General features: G+C 35.3%; 1 protein-coding gene across 1 annotated transcript in view; it reads right to left on the reverse strand.

Annotated features, from left to right (window-relative positions):
• Window positions 1-3,408: 3,408 nt before the first annotated feature.
• LOC125236403 (homeobox protein cut-like) overlaps window positions 3,409-23,527 on the reverse strand; it is a 106,011-nt gene continuing 85,892 nt past the window's right edge. The window contains exons 3-4 of the mRNA XM_048143193.1: window positions 3,562-3,768; window positions 3,409-3,462 (exon numbers count right to left, since the gene is read on the reverse strand). Coding sequence (XP_047999150.1) covers window positions 3,409-3,462; window positions 3,562-3,768 — 261 coding nt within the window. The remainder of the gene's footprint in view (window positions 3,463-3,561; window positions 3,769-23,527) is intronic.

Below are 23,527 nucleotides of genomic sequence, written 5' to 3' on the forward strand. Positions count from 1 at the left end.
TCTGCATTCGGATTGCAGCTTTGAGCATGAAAAGGTTTTTGGCTAAACATTGAATGAAGAAGTGATGAAGCAGAGTTTTGGTCTAAAAGCTGCAAAATAGTTACTTAGGTATGTCAAAGGTTGAAAAAATATATAGAACACTAAGGTACTTTCTGATGAATAAGGTGTTACCAGAAGAAAATACTTTACATAAAGAGAAACACGACAAATAGACAACAGGAATTGTTTTTAAACTCATAAATTGTATCCTTTTATAACTGTCAAATGACCAATGACCGAAAAGATTTATATCCACTTCGATTTGTGCACCGTAACCTTCATAAATATTACTTACATATGTGGGCATCGGCCATACCTTTATTTCGAAAGGACTTAAGCTCCTTTTGAAGACGGACTCATATAAACAATCGCGCGAAGTCTAATCTTGTTCAAGTTACATTGCGGAGTATCTACGTTATATAATTGAAGCGACTGAACAAATGCCGCAATGTAGTATAACTTTCGAAAGTTCTCGCGCCGTCGAAATTACTCTTTTCACATAATACTTTTTAAAGGGTGTTCGACCAGTGTTGCCACTTGCTTTAATTGTGTGCGTCGATAATATTGATTGATTGATCGATCGCATGGTGGCAAGATGAATGGGTTCGATACAGTTTGCTCGTAAGCTCGTAATGGTCGTTAATTAAAAAGACATATTTCTCAGTTTTAACGTCATTCTTTGTAATATTTTTGTTAAAGTGCATTACTCCGATAACTTTGAAATGGTTTTAAAAAAGCTGTAGAACTACTCGTATTTGTATGGTAGTTTTACGCACTAGATCCAAAGAATGACGGAAAAAAATCGGATGACGGAGATTGGATGTAGTAAAGGTAAAGTACCATACAAATACAACTAGGGAACAAATCAAATTATTTTATTGAATATTTTTTGATTTGTTCTTTTTTTCAAGTACTCACACTACTATATATAAATTATAAATTGAAATAGATATCATACACGAAAGAAAAAACGGCAAGGCCTACTGGTGGCCGAGTCGGGAATCGAACCCGGGTCTTCAGCTTACGCGGCTAACGTCTTTACCACTAGACCACACGCCCGCCCAAGCCAGCCGCTCGGCCACCAGTGGGCCTTGCCGTTTTTTCTTTCGTGTATGATATCTATTTCAATTTATTACCATACAAATAGTTCTACGGCTATGACGAATTTTATTTTCACGTATTCGGATCGGATCAGAAATAGTGCGAAACCGCTCTAATAAACCCCAAGTATTCGCTTCTAGTATAGCTGGCCGGTTGACAAGTTCGCTATATCAGAATATAACTCGATTACAATTGGCAACGATATGGCAGTGTCACAATTTCATACATTTAACTGCGTTTCTAATATTATCTCCCAAATATTCTGTGAAGCGATGCAGAGTTAGCTTAGACTAACCTGTCACCTTCCTAAAGTAAAGATTGACGTCACAGCCGATACGTACGATATTTATCCAGTGCAAGGATTATCGTCCGTCGGCGATCAATCATCCCATTGAACGTATCCTGTTTCCCTCGCTAGGGGCGCCACTATCGACACTTTCATTCATTCGTTCGTTCGTGATTTAAAAATTTTGGCCACTCTAGCAATCGAATGGACCTAGAAGATAGTGATTAAAAAAAAATTTTTTTAAAATAATTTTGAAATTTTTTTGTTTACAGAATTATAGGCATTGAACCAAAATCTTGATAATTTATGGTGAACTTGGTTCGATAGACAGAAAAAAGTATTTTTTTGTAATTTTCATTTATATGTATACAGTTGCATTGCATGTCATTACTCATACCAGTCTATTACATAAATTTTAATTATAAAATATCTAGTTATAAACTTATAAATAAATAAAGAACATGTAACAAGTAAAATTAGCAAAAAAATGTAACTATGGTTTTAAAGTAACGAGTAATTAAATATGAAAATCTGTAGGATTTACAATCATTTTGCCACAAATTTGTGGTGACCTTTTGTTTTTTCCGATTTCCTGCTTAAGATCTCAATATTCAACTGTTTTTCTATAAAAATGCGCGCGCGCGTCCCTAGATCTAGCCAACTGTCAAATCCAATTCCCGTTGCGCAGGGGCAAGTAATTGATTTATTGATCGTACGTTACATTCGATACCACTTGCATCCTTTACCAGTTAACACACTGACCTTACACTAAATCTTCTTCTAATGGGATATTGTTATGGCGGATTGGCTTTAAATTGGGATGGAGGATAATAAATTAATAATGATAGTGGAAGGAGAAGTTAGTGCTTATAGTGTTGTAAATATGGTCACTTCACTTCTCAAAATGTATGACTATTATTAAAAACTAGGTATACATTTAACACTAGTGCGGAAAAGAACACTTTCCGTGCGTATGTCGAAAGTGTAAGTCCGTTTTCACATTATCCGATCCGATATCGGATGTCGGAAAGATTTCAATAGAATAAATCCAAGATGGCGCCTGTAATGTATGGGATATTGGGCCGACATCCGATATCGGATCGGATAATCTGAAAACGCAGTCTCGTGTTTCCCACTGAAAAACACTTAAATATGTAGTTGGTTTGGGTGACATAGTTGGACTAAACTTACCTCTTTCTTCTAAGCATTCCTTGGATGAGTGGTTTTTTTTTTAAAACTAATATGGTGCATTTCGTAACCCAAACGGTATTTTAAGACACTCGAATAGGTTATTTTAGACAAAATAGGGAACTGTCTCCTACAGTCATTATCACTCGTTACCAAGGCTTTAAAGGCGTGTTCAAATATTTTTGAGCATCAACTCGTTCGCTCTGTTATATGGTGATAATTTTAGTAGATAGGACCTAAGACACTATTCCTATGCTCTGACAGGTTACGATTGTCAGAAATATCCAGAGCCTACCTCTTTCTCCTTGGCAGCCAGCTCGCTCTCCAGCGCCTGCGGGCTGCTCCTCGCGGAGCCACTCCTCGCCTCCATCTTCTCCTCCACCTCCTCCTTGATCGGGCTGAACTCTAGCCGCTCCACCGACTCATTGGTCTGAGACTGTATGAGTGGTTTCTTTTGGTGCATGGTGCATTTCGAACCCAAATGGTATTTTAAGACACTGGAATCGGTCATTTTTGGCAAATTAGGGTCTCCTACGGTTATTATCACTCGTTACCGAGGCTTTAAAGGTGTGTTCAGATATTTTTGAGCATCAACTCGTTCGCTTTTTTATATGGTGATAATTTTAGTAGATAGAACCTAAGGCACTATTCCTATTATAAAAGAGAAATATCCAGAATCTACCTCTTGGACTGTATGAGTGGTTTTTTTTGGTACTTGGTGCATTTCGTAACCCAAATGGTATTTTAAGACACTCGAATAGGTAATTTTAGACAAAATAGGGAATTGTCTCTTGTTACCAAGGCTTTAAAGGCGTGTTCAGGTATTTTTGAGCAGCAACTCGTTCTCTCTGTTACATGGTGATAATTTTAGTAGATATTGGACCTTAGTCATTATTCCTATTATATACTCTGTCAGGTTATGAAAGTGAGAAATATCCAGAACCTACCTCTTTCTCCTTGGCAGCCAGCTCGCTCTCTAGCGCCTGCGGGCTGCTCCGCGCGGAGCCACTCCTCGCCTCCATCTTCTCCTCCACCTCCTCCTTGATCGGGCTGAACTCTAGCCGCTCCACCGACCCATTGGTCTTGGACTGTATGGGGTGAGTTGCTAGTTGCTCCTTGAGGGTTGTCACTTCTTTTTCGGCCAGTGTGGCTCGCTAGAACAATGGAGAAAGAGTTTAGGAGTGACGTCAGAAAAACAAATGACGTTCAGAAGATTGGAAACACCTTATGTCACGATAGTGACAATTGTCGCACGACAGTGACACTTCGCTGTTCATTGCCGAAATATTGAGGCTGAGTTACAATGTATCGACCTAGAAATAAGCACAGACATGTGAGTGTCGAGTGTCAATGTCACTATGGTGAAATAGCCCACAGATCTTTAGGCTGCGTTTTCAATGGTGCAGATTTGAGTGACGATGAAGGGAATGAACTAAAGGACTATGAACAAAAAGCAAGTGAATAGGAGATATTGATCGTTTATTCTCAAATCTGCATAAGAGGAAAGGCAGCTTTAGCGTATTTTGAGTGGAATTGTGAAATAATATGATTAGCTTCTGATTACAGTTAACTTTTTTCAAAGATAGGTATTAAATGTATTGAAATTAATGTAATATAGGTTGGTACGGTACAGATACATATTATATAACATATTTAGTTGGCACGGATTATTTTAAAACTAAATGAAAAATGTTGCGATGAATGATTAATGACTATATAAATGAATATTTAATATAAAAATGTTATTATTTTTTCATTCAGTAATATGTAGATTATATTTGGTACCAAAAACAATTAAATAATTAACTAGGTACTAGTAAAACAAATATCAATAGATCTTCATAGCTTATTAATTAAAGTCAATGACAACCTAACAATTAACCCATTCACCGCCGGAAACAATATGTATGTATGTATGTCTGTAATCTAATTATCAGTTCCCATAGTTCCATGTTTTGTTCTGCTTCCGCTGCATTCACGCAATCGGTTCGATCTCGGCGGATGTGCTGTTGCTGCGAATTGGTCATGGTTTTATTACCTATACTTGTCGAAGAACTATAAGGAGATGACAGAATAATAGTCTCTGGCCGAAGAAATTATATTGTTTCTTGGTGTATTTGTCGAAGAAATAAGAGTTGACAAAATTTTAGCCTATAACCGAGAGATGTACCTACTGATTCACGCGAATATAGCCCTATTTCAATTTTCAACCTTTTTAAGGTTTGAAGTTGACACAATTTTTAACCCCCACGCAAAAACGACGGGGTTTTATAAGTTTGACGTGTCTGTCTGTCTGTCTGTTTGTCTGTATGCCTGTCTGTCTGTCTGTGGCATCGTAGCTCACGAACGGATGAACCGATTTAGATTTCGTTTTTTTGTCTGAAAGCTGAGTTAGTCGGGAGTGTTCTTAGCCATGTTTCATGAAAATCGGTCTACTATGTCGCGGTCGGGGTGTTTGTCTAAATTTTAATCTTGTGGTTAGGTTAGGTTAGGTCAATGACCTTAAAAATACGCACGTGAAAGATCAATATGTATAATATATCGTATGTGTAGAAGTAGATAAAGACAAACGAGCCGATGATTTTCCGGATGATAAGCAATTACTTTGTGTAATTGTGTATGGATACTTGTGAAACTAGAGGGGTTTCAATTGCAGTACTGGCTTTCAATGACAGTATTCTCTTAATCACGATTTATATTGTAATTAGTTCCTTTTAAACTAAATAGTAAAAATTGTCTGTTGCCACATCTCGGACACTGGCGATCAAATATATGAAAAAGGCGCGTTCCTAGCACACATTCTAAGCTCGTGTAGGTGAACGCGTACCATGCTTGTATAAGTGAAATATGACAGGTCGACTGTTCGCGTTTTTGACAGGCGGTAACTGTGAGGTAAGAGGAGGCACTTTCAGCGGGGAGTGGCCATACTGTACGATAGTACTCTTTATTATACTGTACTGTTGCTATAGTAGATGATATCTTTCCTAAGGAAAAATTTCATTATTTACTACTCCGACTAAACATTTTCTAACTCAACGAATCATGTTAATCAGTAATTTCCTTCACCATTGCTATTTACTACGCATCTACGCCCAGATTTACATCTGCATTCTTAACTACCATTAATATGCCTTATCTTGAAGCAATAAGAATTATATCTACTCAATTAATTGCTTTTACTATACAGTCTCTAAAAAAGTCACTTTATCTACATGTAATAAGAGCTAAAACCGATCAATGAGCGATACTCACTGTACAGACGCCATCAGATATATATAATCGGCCATAGTGCTCACAGATATCTACACACACATTTATTGTAAAGGCGTTTAGATCTATTTGCGCGCCCCGGCCGCTCAGATATATCTGATACCGACCACTGAACAAATGAAGGCATAAGGTTTAATTTCTAACTGTAGTAATCCGGCAATCGCGGTTTTCATCGAGAAACTTGCAATAAAATGTGCGTACGCGCGTAAGGTATGCGCACACGAGCGATTGGACTGTAGAAATGCATACTTGGAAATCTAGTTACATTCAATTGTAAGTAAAGAAATTATCTGTACGATCGGTTCATATGTTAATATAATTATATAATGACGGGTATAGAAATCGCTGAAATACAATTATTTAGGATAACGTGTGCTTCGTAGAACAGACTAGTTTGATAATAAAACATATTATCCTACAACAATTTTTTTCATAAAAATTAAGTAGTAAAACTTCTTTACCAGCAAGCTACACATTTGGTCCATTCGTCACTTGCATATGATATATTTGTAGGTTAGTAATATCAAAACTGATAGAGCTGTGGAGTTGCATACATATTTTGAAAACTTTTGCGAACATACTATTTAAAGCTTCCGATATGCTGCCACGAAACGTTGGAGCAATCTACCGCCACCAATCAGAATCCTATTTGATGTACTAGTTTTTATCATGTAGGTATCTTTATGCTAAATAAATATTTTCTATTCCAGTCAATTCTATACTAAAGCTAGCATCAGCAGTAAATAGTAACTTCTAGAACAAATATGAATAAATTAGAATGATAGTATACGCCTTTCACACGGACGTGTAAACACTGTGGAGCGTTTTAATTAGTAAATTATACGGTTTTACAATCGTTTATTACATGCAAATGGGTGCGAAAATTTACCGTCAAGTCCTGACAGTTACCTACTTATATTATAGTTTTATGTTCTTTGTGATACGTCTAAGACCGTTTTCACATTATCCGATCCGATAGTGGATGTAGGAAGGATTTCAAAGGCTAAAATCAAAGATGGCGCATTAAAATAAATGTATGGGATATCAGTCCTACGGGATCGGATAATGTGAAAACGCACTTACAGTATTGTAAAGGAACCTACCAATTGTCATCACCGGACTATATCGGCCTGTGGATTATTTTACCATAGTGACATTGACATTGACACTGACAATTCTGTGCCTATCTCTGGGTTGATAAGACAATTTTCACTATTGTGAAACAGGCCACTGTCAGTTCAAATCAAAAAGTGTGCGGAATTACTTACAGAATGATACCATCTTTAAATCTGAGGGACTATATTAACGGTGGTATTATATATTGGAAGCTTTGCTACGAGTTACTGTCAACACGGACATATTCGCTAACGTCTGTCAAACATTTCTTTATGAAATAAATAAATATAAACATTATAGGACATTCTTACACAGATTGACTGTCCCTCGGGCTCAAGAAGGCTTGTGTTATGGGTACTCAGACAACGATATACATAATATACAAATACTTATATACATTGAAATGAAATGAAATATTTTATTGTGTGTTGAGTTTAGGTTACAATGGTTTATACCAGTTTAAACTACTCGTACTTTCATTACTGATATTCTAAGAAAGCATTTTGAAAGTTGCACCCTTTGATGCCTATTATGTGTGTTGATTCATATGAGGCTGCAATTCTTCTATATTTAAAATTTTAGCGTTTTTCTATCATTCGTCTATGGACTATGTCTAACCTTGAAGCCGTGCGTTAGTCGCGTGACAATCGCACGCCCCGCCCGTGTGCGCTGGCGCCGGCACGCTTGGATACACGTGCGTATCGCTTTCCACTAATTAGTAATTTAGTTTGTAACGTTGCTATACCTAACATTTTTAGAAGATATTTTCGGGTATCTTCATATCTTATCTTTTGTCGCTTGGCTGGCTCGGGGATCAATGGGCTTCGGTCTGTTGGTTGCGTTTGCAACAGAACACCTGTCTATTGCTGATGGAAATCTATGAAATGTGCCTCTAGTAAATCATAAGAGGCAAAAAAATCAAACGAATAAAGTAACGTTTATTTAAAATCGTATTTTAGTAAAAAAACCGGCCAAGAGCGTGTCGGGCCACGCTCAGTGTAGGGTTCCGTAGTTTTCTATATTTTTCTCAAAAACTACTGAACCTATCAAGTTCAAAACAATTTTCCTAGAAAGTCTTTATAAAGTTCTACTTTTGTGATTTTTTTCATATTTTTTAGACATACGGTTCAAAAGTTAGAGGGGGGGGACACACTTTTTTTTCCTGTAGGAGCGATTATTTCCGAAAATATTAATATTATCAAAAAACGATTTTAGTAAACCCTTGTTCATTTTTAAATACCTATCCAACAATATATCACACGTTGGGGTTGAAATGAAAAAAAATATCAGTCCCCACTTTACATGTACGGGGGGTACCCTAATAAAACATTTTTTTCCATTTTTTATTTTTGCACTTTGTCAGCGTGATTGATATACATATTTGTACCAAATTTCAGCTTTCTAGTGCTAACGGTTACTGAGATTATCCGCGGACGGACGGACGGACGGACGGACAGACAGACAGACATGGCGAAACTATAAGGGTTCCTAGTTGACTACGGAACCCTAAAAACACTTTATTGTATCATCCAAAAACAACTAGTTAGTGCTTGAAATGGAGAATTTAAATTTCACTCGGGACAGTTCAAATTCAATAAAAGATTTCATTTTAATTAACCTCTTAACCCAACTCTTTTATCCCATCACTATTCCCGAACGCATTCTCACAACTTTTTAAAAATGGCCGCCACCTACAATTCGTACGTGGGCCCAGATTTGTCATCCCGGTTACATCACGATTGCTCAATTGAGCAGATTGATCTACTGAATATACTCTGTCATTGTCTTGAGCAATGATTTCAATTTGATTGGGATTGTACTTAATCCGAAATTGGTTGTAATGATTGACATATGAGTCATAGATAAAGTCAGCAATAACCACTTTATTGCCACTTTTGTACCTTTGTCTGTGTACTATCAACTGCAAAAGTGCATGGCGGATTTATAATTTCTCCGTGCACTTTTGTAGCTGATAGTACATAGAAAATTCACCTTGGAGTATATGTCAATTTGTTTTAGAAAACCGTATACTACATAGCCACAAATTATATCAGGTCAAAAGTACCTGCTTTAATTCAATTAATAAGATAATTGTAGAGAACTATTTTCCTAAGTTGTAACTATCCCTACACGGTAGTTATGATTATTATTTCCTCTTTACAATTCACATGGATACAAGAAATCTAAAACAGTAATTAAATTACACAAATTCACCGTTTCCATCAACTTAGAAAGCCGAAAATCATTAAAAACATCATTAAAAATCACGAAAGTATGCCATTCAATTACAGTTGTGTGAACGTAGTAAAATGTATGTATAAATGTATCATTAAAGTGACCGAAGCCTAAATATTGTAATAATTAGTCGTGAGAATGTGCGCATTGACAAAGGAAAGCACGATTATTATCATGGCGACATTGATTCATGAGTTTTTATGGAAAATTGTGGCATGGGCAGTAATAAGCTGCTTAGTTCCCTTGGCCATTTCCTCTCATTATACACTTGTACTCCTAGCGCCATCTAGGGCAAATATTTTGAATCATTTTGACATTCCAAGCATACTTAGGTAGGTACGTAGTCTTATTTCAGATATTAGGCATTTATAAAAGTATATTTGGCATTATTAATGACATTGACACATTCTGTCATTTAAAAATGGAATGCAGTGTAAGCTTGGTCCTACTCACAAGGAGTAATGAGACAATTCTAGAAATAGAACGCCTATTAAAAATCATCGCGTAACTTAAAATTAAATTTGTGTTACGCATTTTAACGAGTGAGAAAATAAGTAAAAAAGCTATGTTACCGTTATTTTAGTTTTATCTAGATCAATCTTGGCAATATTTGATTCAAATCGGAAAGCCAACGAATTATTTATAAATTAAGCAACAATTAAAGCATTAGTCGATTTATTCATTAACTTGGAAACAAAGAATATTATCTATTCGAACCATCGGTTGTTTGTGCAATATATTAGAGCGTTACTATCTATTCCTAACTAAAAATGTTGTAAAAATATTCAAGATTCGTACATTCTTAAGAAACTTAAGACTTTTCTCTCTTAAGTCGGTCCTACAATTTGGACTCTCTCACGCCGGCAATTACTAACGGTGTAATTCTATGAGCGATTACTATTCCGGATGATTTTGGTAACCACTAACAAGAATTAGGCACGAAAATAATAATCGGTGGCCACCGTTGCAATAAATGCCTTTCGTAAACTACGCTATTTAAAAACAGATTGGATTTCGTAAGTAATTATTGTGTATTACAGTTTATAAGCAATCAAAAACAATAAACTAAGAACAGGATTTGAAATAAGAGCATCTCAATCTCAGTAATTCAATTCGAATTCAAATTTGGAACGTCAACGGATACCATTTAAAACTATAAATCGAACAATTTGAATCCCGAACCCGGGACATCCCGAATTTATTAAATAAAACAATTGATTGATTAATCCCGATGAAAGGACAGCATTAAGAAGGGTCCGATTGAAGCTCATTGTTCAAAACAACTCTATTGTGTCCTAATCGAATGCGGCTCGAAACCTTTCTTTCGAAGTCGAACGTTCAATTTGGAACTCAACACTGGCCGCATTTTGATTTCGGAAAAATAAAACGGGCGTTTGAAAATCGAATGACACTTCAAAGTTACTTATAGAAAGTTGATCTTTGAAATCATAGCATGTAAGTTGAATATGGAATAGAGGATTGTATCATAGGATTTTTCTTATTGAAACTTTGAAGAATAAAGTTCTTGATACGTTGTCAGAACGTCTTGTCAAATTTGCGCTCAGTTGACAACATTACAGTCGTCATGTAAAACATGTTTCAAATTATTACGTTTTTGTCATATGACGATGACTATATCACAAAATCAGTATGTTCTCCGAAATATAGTTTCATAAAATAATTATTGTTCATTACTTACGAAACTTACAGAAACTGTAAAATTGTAAGTATTAGGTACTCGATTACAAACGAATATTTAACTGTGTAACATTGTATCAGTCAGAACAATGTAGGTATCATAATAATTAATACGCCACATTTTTCTTAATTAGATCAGATTTCGAACATAATTTTTGGGTCGTTGTACTTTTTACTGTTTTATATTTTTACGATTCGGACTTACCCACGGAAAATGGTTGATTTTTCCTTTTTATTGTATAATAGCCTTATATCTTATAATATTGTCATATATTTCTACTTTCAAAAACGTTGTAGTGTAGTGTTATTAGGTTTTCTTACTGTAAAAGTATATTAAAATGTTTTATTGTGTAAACTTTAATGTAAAATACATCGTAAATAATATTTTATTTAGGTGGAGGACAAGAAAAATAATTTCATAGGTATAGTTAGGTTTACAGTGATAAGAGATAATTATGAAGTATTTTTATTTATTTATAGTGTTTTCGCTTTGATCTCACTATCATATAGATAAGTTTGTCATAACTGTATCTAAATTATGGCGGTTTAATATATTTACTCATTTTAAACTATCAAGATTGTTCAGATGAAACAAATCACTGAAATTAAAAGGTATTGTATGGAATTAAGATAAAGAATACGTATCAATAAAGATAACAAAATGTAGGTATGGAAAAAAACGTTCGAAAAACTCAAGGTCTTATTTTTTATTATTTTATGACATATCAGAGAGATTCTACTTAGGTAAATAAAATGGATTAGTCTTCAAAATTACAAATTGAAGCTAAAAATACGAAATCTGAGACTGTTATTTATGTATTAGGCAATTAACACACTAAATATTCCGTGTAGGGGCTAGTGTATTCTCCGCTTATTCACAAAACCTGCAGAATATAAAAAGGGCTAAATGCAATTAAGTACCATGAAAACAAGCTGTTTGTACTTTACACGAAGTTTTCACACGTTTTTCGCCGATCACTAATTTCGCTATTAGTACCTGTATTCTTGAGTGACATTCACTAAAAATACGTAAAAACTAATCAAGACGGACAGGCGGCACAATGTACTACAGGCCGGGAAACGTGCCAATTTCTGTGCTCCTTTATTTCCCTGACAGGAGATATGACATCTGAAGGTTTTAAAGTGATTTTTTTCCACTCAATATCATCGTTTAATTTCTATGAGTACCTATTCTTAGTTATTAAATTTGCTAGAATCCTTGAGTACACTGTGTGATAGTAACTAGAACTAGCTATTACAACTAAACATTGTAACGAACAGTCGTTCGTGGTATACGGAGCGATACGACATTCGAACTTCAAGAAAAGAGCGTAGGCACCTACTCCCATGTTAGACTGCAGCGCACTTGCAATTCTTGTGGTGTTAGCACAGTAGAGTACTATCGTACAGTATGGCCACTTCCGCTCCCCGTTGAAAGCGCCGCCCACCCCCTCTCGGTTACCTCACAGTTACCGTCTGTCAAAAATGCGAACAGTCAACCTGTCATATCACTCATACAAGCATGGTACGCGTTCATCTACACGAGCTTAGAATGTGTGCTAGGAACGCGCCTCTTTCATATATTTGATCGCCAGTGTCCGATATGTGGTGTTAGTGTCAAAATAATTTAGCGATTTGTCTGCTCGTCTGCCTAATAAGATTATCATAAAAATTATCTACCCATTTTATGCTGCAGTAGACTGTAGCAGAGCTACTTACCCTGGTTAATCCATTTTTTCTTTAGAAATTTTCAAAATCCAATCAAGTGTCTGCGTGACAGTGCAACATAGCCGAAACGTCGAAAAAAGGTTTGTAAACTAACGATATTTAATAATATATATTCGCGTTCGACCTGTTATTGACTTTAAATATGTATGTGTACAAACTGCGATAATTTAAAGTGTTATATTCTGAAATCGGTCCCCTAAAAACCCCTGACCAAAAACCTTCAGCTATCGCCACGTCATCTCAGAAACTGACCATATGTTACAACTGAGCAAAAACACAGAACTCCCAATGATTTTAAAACCCCGTCAGAAGCAGTGACCCCTCAAGAACCCGCACTAATTAATGGAAAAGGATTAATTCCCTCCCAAATAAAATAAATATGACCGAAGGGTCGAGATTTGGAAAATTTAAAGGAGTTTTTTTGGAGGGTTTTTTATGTGGCCGTCACGCGGGGAAGTAACTTTATTTTAATTCTATCACATGGAGTAAGGTGACATGATAAAATACCTATCAAGACTTTTGGAGTTGATAAGGTACTGGTGAGACGATAAAATACCTATTTAATTTTTTGGTATAGGGCCTTCTTTAATTGATCTTCGATTTTGAGCGATTTGTATTTCTTTCACTACTATTATCAACTTTTTTTATTCTACTATATGTCATGTAATATAGGAAATTAGTTCCTTATGACAATTACTAGCGGTACGTTAGGAAACACTAGTTAATTTCGAATTTTTGTTTTATTAATTCATGACTCTTAAAGTAGCTACATCATTATGTTTTTAGATTTTTTATGACATTTAACAATATTTTACAATACATGTTACCATAATTTTCCAATTTGCAAGTATCAAAATTGTCACCTTCCACCCTTTACACATCTGTATCAAACCCTCCACCCTTGTCTGACCATTGTCTCGCCCTTTCAAAAATATAATCTGCTTAGACCTAAATACAATCAATACTTGCCTACTTATCCTATATATTTGTCTACATTTTATACACGTAGTATTCTTGTAATACCAATTAAGTATTAGAAAAATACAAGACTATAGATCTAATTTAAGTTTATTTTTTACATCATAAGTCAGATTGACGTTTCTAGAATACTCTACAAGTTAACCGAAAAAAAAACGAAACTAAGAAAAGATGTTCCAAATTCGAATGACGTGATTCTTTTGCCAAGAAAAGTAATATAAACAAAAGACAGTCGGCTATCGTTCAGCCGGCGTATCATGCTTCTAATTTTATCACTTATCCACGTGGATAAGACATCTGTCACTCTCACACTGACATACTTGCTAAAGCGTGACGGATGCTTTATCCACGTGGATAAGTGATAAAATGCCAATTTTGCATGATACGCCGGCTGGTTTTCAACATCGAATGATGTTTTAATTTAATAAATTCGTAGATTTTTCATTAGTCTCCTAATTCAAATTTACACGTTAAAAATAATGTTTGCTCTCCAGTCAATACGGACTCAAGGTGCGCGCTTAATCTCTCAATGTCAGTTTTAATTTGCTGCCGGCATCGAATTACCTTCCAAGAGTTTTATTTACGAAGCCTGCTCGTAGGCGAAGGAAACGCGTTTCGACAGCCAGAAAAAAGTTAATCTCACAAAATATTTGAAAAATCGGACCCGGTACTCCTGACGGATGAACTATGTCAACGGAATCGCGCGCAATTCAAAAATGGAACACCGCGTTGAACGCGCAGATTTAGAACTTCTAAATCTGAAACGATGGCGATACCACACAAAAGTCTCCCGAAGCGTAAATTCGTCAAACCACAGGTAGATCGCAAACAAAACCCGTACTGAATCCAAACAGAATCCAATCGAAAACTAAATAATTCAATTCAGTATAATTCGGAACGAACTCAAACTCGGATTGACAAATTCAAATAGGATGGAGAATTGTGAAAGTTGCCTATTGCCGATAGACAGGTATCAGGGGTACCTAATCATTATTAGATATTGAATTTTCCTAACTTTGGACTCATCCGGTTTCTAATTTACTAATGAATCCAAGTGCTGTTGCCATTAGCTCCCCCCTTTTGGGGTGGGAAGGGGTAAGGGTAAGAACTCGCGCGAATTTTCGTCTTTTATACATGTAGAGCGATAATCCGATTGGTGATTCGGGCGTTCTACATTTGAATATTCGTGTGTTTTCGTTAATTCTCGCGTGCGGTTTGACTGTAGTGACGTTCCATTTTCGAAATTGGTTTCGAACGAATCCTTTTAAATAACGGTTTTCGATGTGGCCTAGTTATTTGCATGTTAAGTGACGCGTTCGGAAACTTGGGTTTGAAATTTCGAATTAGTTTTCGTAAAGTTGGCACTATAAAGTGTGGAGGGGACAGGAAAAGGCAGGGAAAGTTGGTGAATCGGGCCCCATATGTCGTAGTGCATTAATAAGCAAATATTGAGTTAGAAACTGTGAGGCAATAAAACCGTTAGCACCTGCAGTGCTTAACAGAGAGTTACAGGATATTAAGAATGGATTATATCTCAGTGAGAGGGTGCGTTCCGAAAGTTATTGCCTTATATTGATATTGTTGGCTTTGAATTGTTAAAGGTATGAGAGATATAACTTAGGTGCTTTAAAACAAAATGTTTTCAATACTTTTATAATCATTAATGAATGATTGCTTACCTAATTAGATTAATTTATTAAATATGTTTGTTTTAAATTCTAAAGTGTAATCTTCTGTGTTCGTTTTATAAAATTAAAAGGGTGTTCAACCAAGTATGATTAAGCTAGCACTTAGTTCGATTGTGAAAATTGTCTATGGGTGACATTGAAGGGGAAAAGCCTCGTATGCTTAGTTTATTTTGGTTTAGTTACATATGAATTTAGAAGTACATATGAATAATTGATTTTAAAAAGTTAATTTGAATAATTTGTCATTTCTGAAAATAGTACCAATTTTCAGAAATGACAAATTATTCAATTTCTGATAAAAGCGCATTTTGAAACATGTATGCTATTCTGTTTTGTCATCTAATATGTCAACCAAAGATCCAAACTAGAACTAAAATTGTCAAGCAATTTTAACTCTTTAAATATTACATACGGTTCAAATTGCAGTAGCGTCGTATTGTAAGTTATTTTGTTTACATTTTGGAGCGTCCCCAGTCAAAGTTCAGACACTAGCGATCGAACTTGAGCTCGTTACGAACTTTCCGAATTCAAATTCGAATTTGGAATCACAACGCTTTGTTCGATCGCGTTCGAAATTCGAATGTTTGACGCGAGTTTAGCGCTCGTGTAGCGTTTGCTGTAACTTTGTTACTCATTTGTTCTGTTTTCAAATTTTAAATAAACCATACTTGGGTAATTCTGCCTATTTGGGAAAGGGCAAACCGAGAACGAGATGGAAGTCCGTAGTGCTATGACTGAGTGTAAAGTGTCCGAATGAAAGAATGATGGACTGATTTGAATGAATGGATGAATGAATTAATGAGTGAATTTCTAATTTCATTTCAAAAGTACATAATAGTAAACTAATGTAAAATCATAAAAAATACAAAATGTCCGGCCCTTGCTAAATGAATTGAGCATTTTCAAGTCAAATTACTTTACACCTTACTCTAGTTCCATCTGACATCTAACTGTAACTCGGAACAATGGCTGAGAAGAGATAGCCATCTGAATGTACCGGTTAAATATTGTCTAAACGAAGCTTAACTCGTAATCATAGGTTTTGTTAACTAAAAGGAAATGCTAATTTTTTGGAGCGAATCGTTCTAATTTGATTTTTTTATAAGTCTTATTTGACCAAAATTAGATTCATAATCTTTACTATCTGTCTAAACAACTTTTTAGCTGTAAGTTTAACTTCTACGCCCTTTATAAACAATGTTTTTTGAAAACGGGAATCACTCTGTAGACACCTTCACTGAAATGTTTCATTTTGAAAATCGAACTTAACCTCGAATCGAACTTGCGTTTCAATGTAAATTCGATTTTCAAAATATTCAATCGGCCGTTAGGTTCCTGTTCAATTATGGAAATAATGAATAATGAAAGATATTATAGGTGAAAAAATTCGAGGTTATCGAATCGAACTTGCGTTTCAATGTAAGTTCGATTTTCAAAATATTCAATCGGCCGTTAGGTTCCTGTTCAATTATGGAAATAATGAATAATGAAAGATATTATAGGTGAAAAACATAAGAAAGTCACCTGTTGTATGTGTGAGTGACGTGTTCGAATAGGCGTTTGTTTTGTTTGTGTTACTAATTTTAAATACGTGTTCTCTATTCGAACACGTCACTCACACATACAACAGGAGACTTTCTTAAGTTTTTCACCTATAACATTTCGTTCTGCTAAGAAGTTTTAAGTAGACACCTAGTTTGTACTTACGTTTTACGCAGGCGAAGTCAAAGGCGGAAACTAGTCGTTATAAGATCAAATCGTGATTATATCTTCACACCTTTCTTCTAGCTTCCCATGCTCATAAATTAGAGGAAAGACATTAGAATATTGTTAAAACAAACCAACATTTGCAGCTCACAATGCTTGAGCATTAGTCATAATAACAGTTGTTTAAATATTTGGCTTTATTACTGTTGTTTGAAAAATACCGTTAATATGGTACTTATTAAAGGCAAATGTTAGTGTTTCTTATTAATGCGTAATTGAGCTCTCACAGGATTGAATGAAAATTAATTAATTAGAGAAAAAAAAAAGTTTTAATACTTTGTAGTACAGTCAGCAGCAGAAGTTGTTGAATGTTGTTCTAAATGAACTTGACACGATCTTATTTTTAAGACAATAAGAGCGTGTTAGGATCATTGTGACCACCTTGCCCGTTACGGGACTTCTGCTGCTGACTGTATTACGCGCCTAAAAAAAGAGACAATCGTTGACGCTACGTAGCAATCGAGACGCAGTCAGTTCTTTTTAATATTTTTAGGGTTCCGTACCTCAAAAGGAAAAAACGGAACCCTTATAGGATCACTTTGTTGTCCGTCTGTCCGTCCGTCCGTCCGTCCGTCCGTCTGTCAAGACCCTTTTTCTCAGGAACGCGTGGAGGTATGAAGCTGAAATTTATATCAATTACTCAGGTCTACTGTCCCTTGAAGCTGTGAAAAAATCAAACTTCTAAGCCAACGCAATCAAAAGATACAGCCGTTTATGCCGCAAATTTTCGACACTTGCAAGGGAATCAAAACCTACAGGGTGCTTCCCGTGAACTCAGAATCTTGAAATTTGGTACGAAGCAACGTCTTATAGCATAGATAAAGGAAAAATTACGAAAACCATAAATTTTTAGTTACATCACATAATATCGATACCTTTGGGTTCAATTGGCGTAAAGGACATTTTGGCGAAAATGAGTTATATGTACAGTTTTGTTCAGAATTTCAAGCGCTATCGATCTGTATAGTTAAAATTTCGATATCTCTTAAAAAGGTGCCTTTACGACCAAGATTTTCTACTATGGACTTGCAAAAATATCTTTTCTGAAGGGGCGTAAATATCAAGTCATTAATTATAAATTATTATTTGTGTCGTAAAGGAAATCTACAAATAAAAATATAGTCGTAAGTCACCTTGATATATATTGTTGCCCTTTAAGCCCTTACTTTCTAAGGATCACTTTCTATAGTGGTTGATAAAGTTGGGCGTAAAGGACAAGTTTTTTTGTTCTTCGTCCTTTACGACCAGCACTAAAAATATTTTATCCGCAACTGTAATCGATATCTTTGGGTATCTATTGTCGTAAAGGACATATAATGCAGGTTTCCAAGAGAAAGATAAACCCACTTTTTTTGTTTTCTTGACCTATATTTGTGACGTGTATAAGAAAAATATGCAGATTACGAGTATCTTTAACCTAGTGTAGCAACCGTAGTGATAAACTAAATGATTTAGACTATAGATGGTTGTAAAGGACACGTCAAATGCTATTAACGTCCTTTACACCCATGATTTGATAGGGTCGTAAATGACGGTCTTAGATGATTTTTATACAAAGTCGGGGCGTAATTGTAACCGAAATGGTACAAATGTTGTGCTAAGTTTACAATTAAAAACTGGAAAAATGTATCAAAACGTACTTAATATGGCATAGAATAGCTGCATTAGTTTAATGCAGTGTATTATTTATCTAAGCTATCTTAGCAACAAAAAAGAATAAGACTAATATTTTATATGCAGTTTTGTAATAAAGAAACAATATTTGCTTAAAAACTATCTAATATTTTGGCAACAAATTCAAAGTTATTTTTTTAGTATTCGCCGCTGTCTGAATAGTCAGTACATTACGCATTCAGTCTTTGATTCTAGCAGGGAAACGCTTTCGTAGTATTATTATACTGCGGCGAGATGTAGGTAATTAAAAAAAACACTATGGTAATCAGGGTATTCAAATGCACAAACGCTCACGATAATATCTATTTCGTAGCTATATATCTTTATCGCTCTTGCGTATTGCACCAGACTGCATTTTTGTCGGCGTCTGGCGTCGACGATTGCCATTCAGCTACGCCGGCAGTAAACTTTAACAGTAGACTATACTAACATTTAGTGCGACAATAACAGGTGCGTTTCGCTAGCGAATGAGCGTTAGCGTTTGGTGACTTGGCTATGTACCCAGGTACTTAAAGCATTGACTATAATATTTCTAGGATTGAACTCATAATTAAGATTATTCTTATTTAACAGGTTTAAGACTAAATAACAATCTTCTGTTTTAAAATTATCAAAAATATGAATCAACATAGTAGGTAGTCTTGACTAATACAGTTTGTATACCCGTCCTAACTTGCGTTTATAAATAAATACTTAACTCTTAGTTATTCTTAGAACTTCTTTCTACTTTAGACTTAAAATGACTGTCGAATTAATATAGTCTACTGTTCACAGTTGCTGATTAAAGTTTACGTGATTACCATTAGTGTTTTTATATTTACTTAAACTACGAAAGCGTTTCCCTGCTAGAATTAAATACTGAATGCGTAACTTATTGAGACAGTGGCGAGTACTAAAATAATAACTTTCCAAAATATTAGATAGTTTTTAAGCAAATGTTGTTTCTTTATTGCAAAGCTGGATATAAAATAGTCTTGTTCTTTGTCTTTGCTAAATATTTAGATAAATATACACTGTAACACTAATGTGGCTATTCTATGCCATATTAACTATGTTTTGATACATTTTTCAAGTTTCTCAATTGTAAACTAAGCTAAAAACAGTTGCCATTTGTACCATTCCGGTTACATTTACGCCCCGAATTTGTATAAAAATCATCTAAGACCGTCATTTACGACCCTATCAACTCTAATTGTTCAAAAAAATCGTGGGTGTAAAGGACGTCCATAGCATTTTGACGTGTCCTTTACAACCATCTAACTTCTAAACCGTTTAGTTTATCACTACGGTTGCTACACTAGGTTAAGGATACTAAAAATCTACATATTTTTCTATATACGTCACAAATATAGGTCAAAAAACAAAAAAGATATAAACATTTTTCTAAAAAAAAAGTTGTTTTTTGCTTCTCCTGAAAACCTGCATTTTGTCCTTTACGCCAATTGAACCCAAAGGTATCGAATTATATTTTTTTTTAATAATTGTAAACCTTGCAGGTTTGTACGGAACCCTCGGTGCGCGAGTCCGACTCGCACTTGGCCGGTTTTTTTTATTATAAATGGGCTTACTCTTGGCCACAGACTAGCCAAATGCAAAGACGTGGCCTACGATGGAGTGAGCTCGCCCAGAAGATGCCTGTTCACTCTTGATTTGAAGGTTGCCGGGTTATATGAGCTCGGAAATATAGCCGCCGGCAAGGAATTTCACCCTTGATTTGAAGGTTTCGCTGAAACGTATTGTGACGGCTAGGTACAGTCAACTGCGAAATTGCATAAAGAAATTATGAATTCATTGATAAATTCGCCATGCACTTTTGCAGCTCAATGTACACTGTCTGTCAATTCGAACGAAAGGTGTAAATTGAGGCTAACACCATTCGTCTAAATGTCAGGACAGCACCTTTTCAAATGTCTTATCACTGTCATTCTTCCTTAGCATCGTGAGTATGGCTGTTTGTGTAGTAAAGGAAGTAAAACGATAAATAATTATACAACACAATTGATAGTATATTCACTAGTTTTGTGTTCAAAATAATATAGGAAAATATTTCTTTTTCCCCTCACTAGCTCGGAAACACGTGTTTTGTCCTTTAATACCAGCGGGTAAAAACGCATTTTATCCACTAGTGGGTAAAGTAATTTGACCTTGAATAAAGTCAAATTAACTGTTTTAAAATTGATAAAAGTAGGTGAATCTAGTAATAAAGATGATTTACCACCTGTGGAACTACCTACTGGAAGCAGTGATAAACGCATTTTTTGCGTTGTAGTTTCCTCGCTATAGTGAGGGGAAAAGTTTTGTGTTACACTCGGGTGCAAATGTATTTTACTTCTCGTGTGTTAAAAAACTCGCAAGTTCAGGATTCTATTCTCGAACCACTCGCTTCGCTCGTGGTTCAACTATAGAATCCTTTCACTTGCTCGTTTTTCAATTCCACACTCGGCGTTAAAATACAACTTTGCCCCCTTGTATAACAAATAACTATTTATTATTCACATATCAGTGCATTTTATTTATTTATTTTTGTTTAAGCTTTATTGAATACAAAAAAAGTACAATTGGCGGACTTAATGCCTTTAGGCATTCTCTACCACTCAACCATGGGGCGAGACCGAAATGTGTCAAGGTGCGTTTTCACATCATCCGATCCGATGACCGTTGTAGGAAGGTTGTCAAAGATGGCCCCTTTTTAATATATCGCTCCTACATCCGATATCGGATCGGATACCTACTTGGATACTGGATTGATATAACGGAAAGTAACTTCTAATCGAATTCCCTATTGTAACTAAAAGAGCCACAATTGTCGACGCCAAAATTCTATTTTAAGGTACCACGAGTGATATAGTATACCTTTAGAGATAAAAGCATCGGTAGTTGCCAATATTCCTTAAGTGCTGAGTAATCTCATTCCCCGCTACATAAATGTGTGAAGACTGTAAAGCTATTACAAAGTAGCTTCTGTTCTGTTAACAAAACTTTAAGTTGCGACCTAGTTGCCGAGGAAATGCTAAGTGTAATTAATAAATAGCTTGAAACTACGCTACATGCTACATTGATATTAAATTACTAATAAAAAAAAAACTTGATCTGTATAGTGTGTAACAACCTTAGTTATTCTAGAACCGTGTGTACTAGCCCTAATGGTCTTTTTGTAATTGCGATCTTATAATTAGAACAACACTGACATATGACTCCTATCCGATAGTCATCAAGGCAGATGCGTCAAATGATGCGCACCGCGACTGATTGAACGTTTGACTCCGTTCATTCGCGAGTGAGTGAATGGACGTTTCATTCATTCGCTGTCAGCTGTCATTCTAATTGCATACCTATTTTGATTGAGTCCGAAGTGTAGTGAAAACCAGTATAAGTACAATCTCTGTTTGTTTGGAGTTTTTAATTGTTCTCGAGGTCTCTATATTTTGGTTTAGGACAACGGAAAAAAATAACACATGTGCCTGTGCATCAAATGGAAATACGCGGTCAGACATTTTGGAACGTTGCCATCTTTGTGTTCAAATTTCGAACGTTGAGAAGTGATCGAGTTTCGATGAGTGGTTATTTAGTTTCGTATTCGTCGCATTTTGTTTTTCCACGTGGATCTTTTTCAGCTGAAATGTTGTTTTTGTGTTATTATTAAACTTGTTAAATATAAATAGAGATGTAGAAGTTTTGTTATCACAAAATTATTTTAAATATAAAAGCCCGGTTGGCCTACAATATTTCTGGACCGATATTATCTCCAAAAAAAAAAATCCCAAGAGTACCTACGTCATATTTTTTCTAAGATCATAAAAATAGCAATAGCGTTTCCACTTACCAAATACCTCCATTGCGCATTATAGCAACCCGATAACGTAATTACTCTCTTCGAAATTCGCATTTCGAAAATCAGAAGAGCAGGGGCGATACCTGGCGAAATAATTAAAAGGCGAACTGTAAACCGAACTTAATTCCGATGCCTATTTGTAGCTCATCGAGTTTTGCCGAAGTTCGCCCGAAGTTTTACGGACTTTTACGAAGTTCCCAACTTGTCCCCGCTTCGGAAATATTTGCCCCGACTTTTAGTTCGTCCTGTTAATTTATAATTACTGTTAATTGGTTATTATCTATACTTGTGTTTTCTGTCTCGAGGAGACGACATATACATCAGTTTAGTATCTTGAGTAAATATTTTCGAGGTTTTCACGTGATTTAGTATCTCTGTTACGATTCTTTTAGATTAAGATTATTATTGGCATTATAAGAGCTTGACACACTAAAACATGTAAACTTTAAAACAACATAAGATTACGAACGTCGTATCCTATAGACTAATATTAAGTTTAATTTATGGTTAGTCGTTGACATTAGTTAATTTAGAATTGAATGCTAGTGTGATATTTAAATTGCATGTGTAATACATTTAATTAATTTAAAACGAATTAAACCGAATAATCCTTTGTTCTCAAGAAAAAAAGACTTATTAGCCATCCTACCACATATCACTAAGATCAAAGACTTTACTAAGATCTGTTAGACGTATGTCTATTTAAACACCTATGAACTTAAGACCTTTTTAAAATTAGCTAAGAGATCCTGTCATCGGTTCTCACTTCATTTAGCTAACAGTAATTGGTATCGAATGAGAAAATACTAGTTTAAACTGAACCTTCAATATGAGCACTACTAATATAATTAGTTTGTGACCAAAAATAGTCGCTAGTTTGTTACAATAAGGCCCATGAAAAGTCAGTCAATGTTTTGACGATAGTAA

The sequence above is a fragment of the Leguminivora glycinivorella genome, chromosome 19 (assembly GCF_023078275.1).
Source record: "Leguminivora glycinivorella isolate SPB_JAAS2020 chromosome 19, LegGlyc_1.1, whole genome shotgun sequence".
Classification (NCBI taxonomy): domain Eukaryota; kingdom Metazoa; phylum Arthropoda; class Insecta; order Lepidoptera; family Tortricidae; genus Leguminivora; species Leguminivora glycinivorella.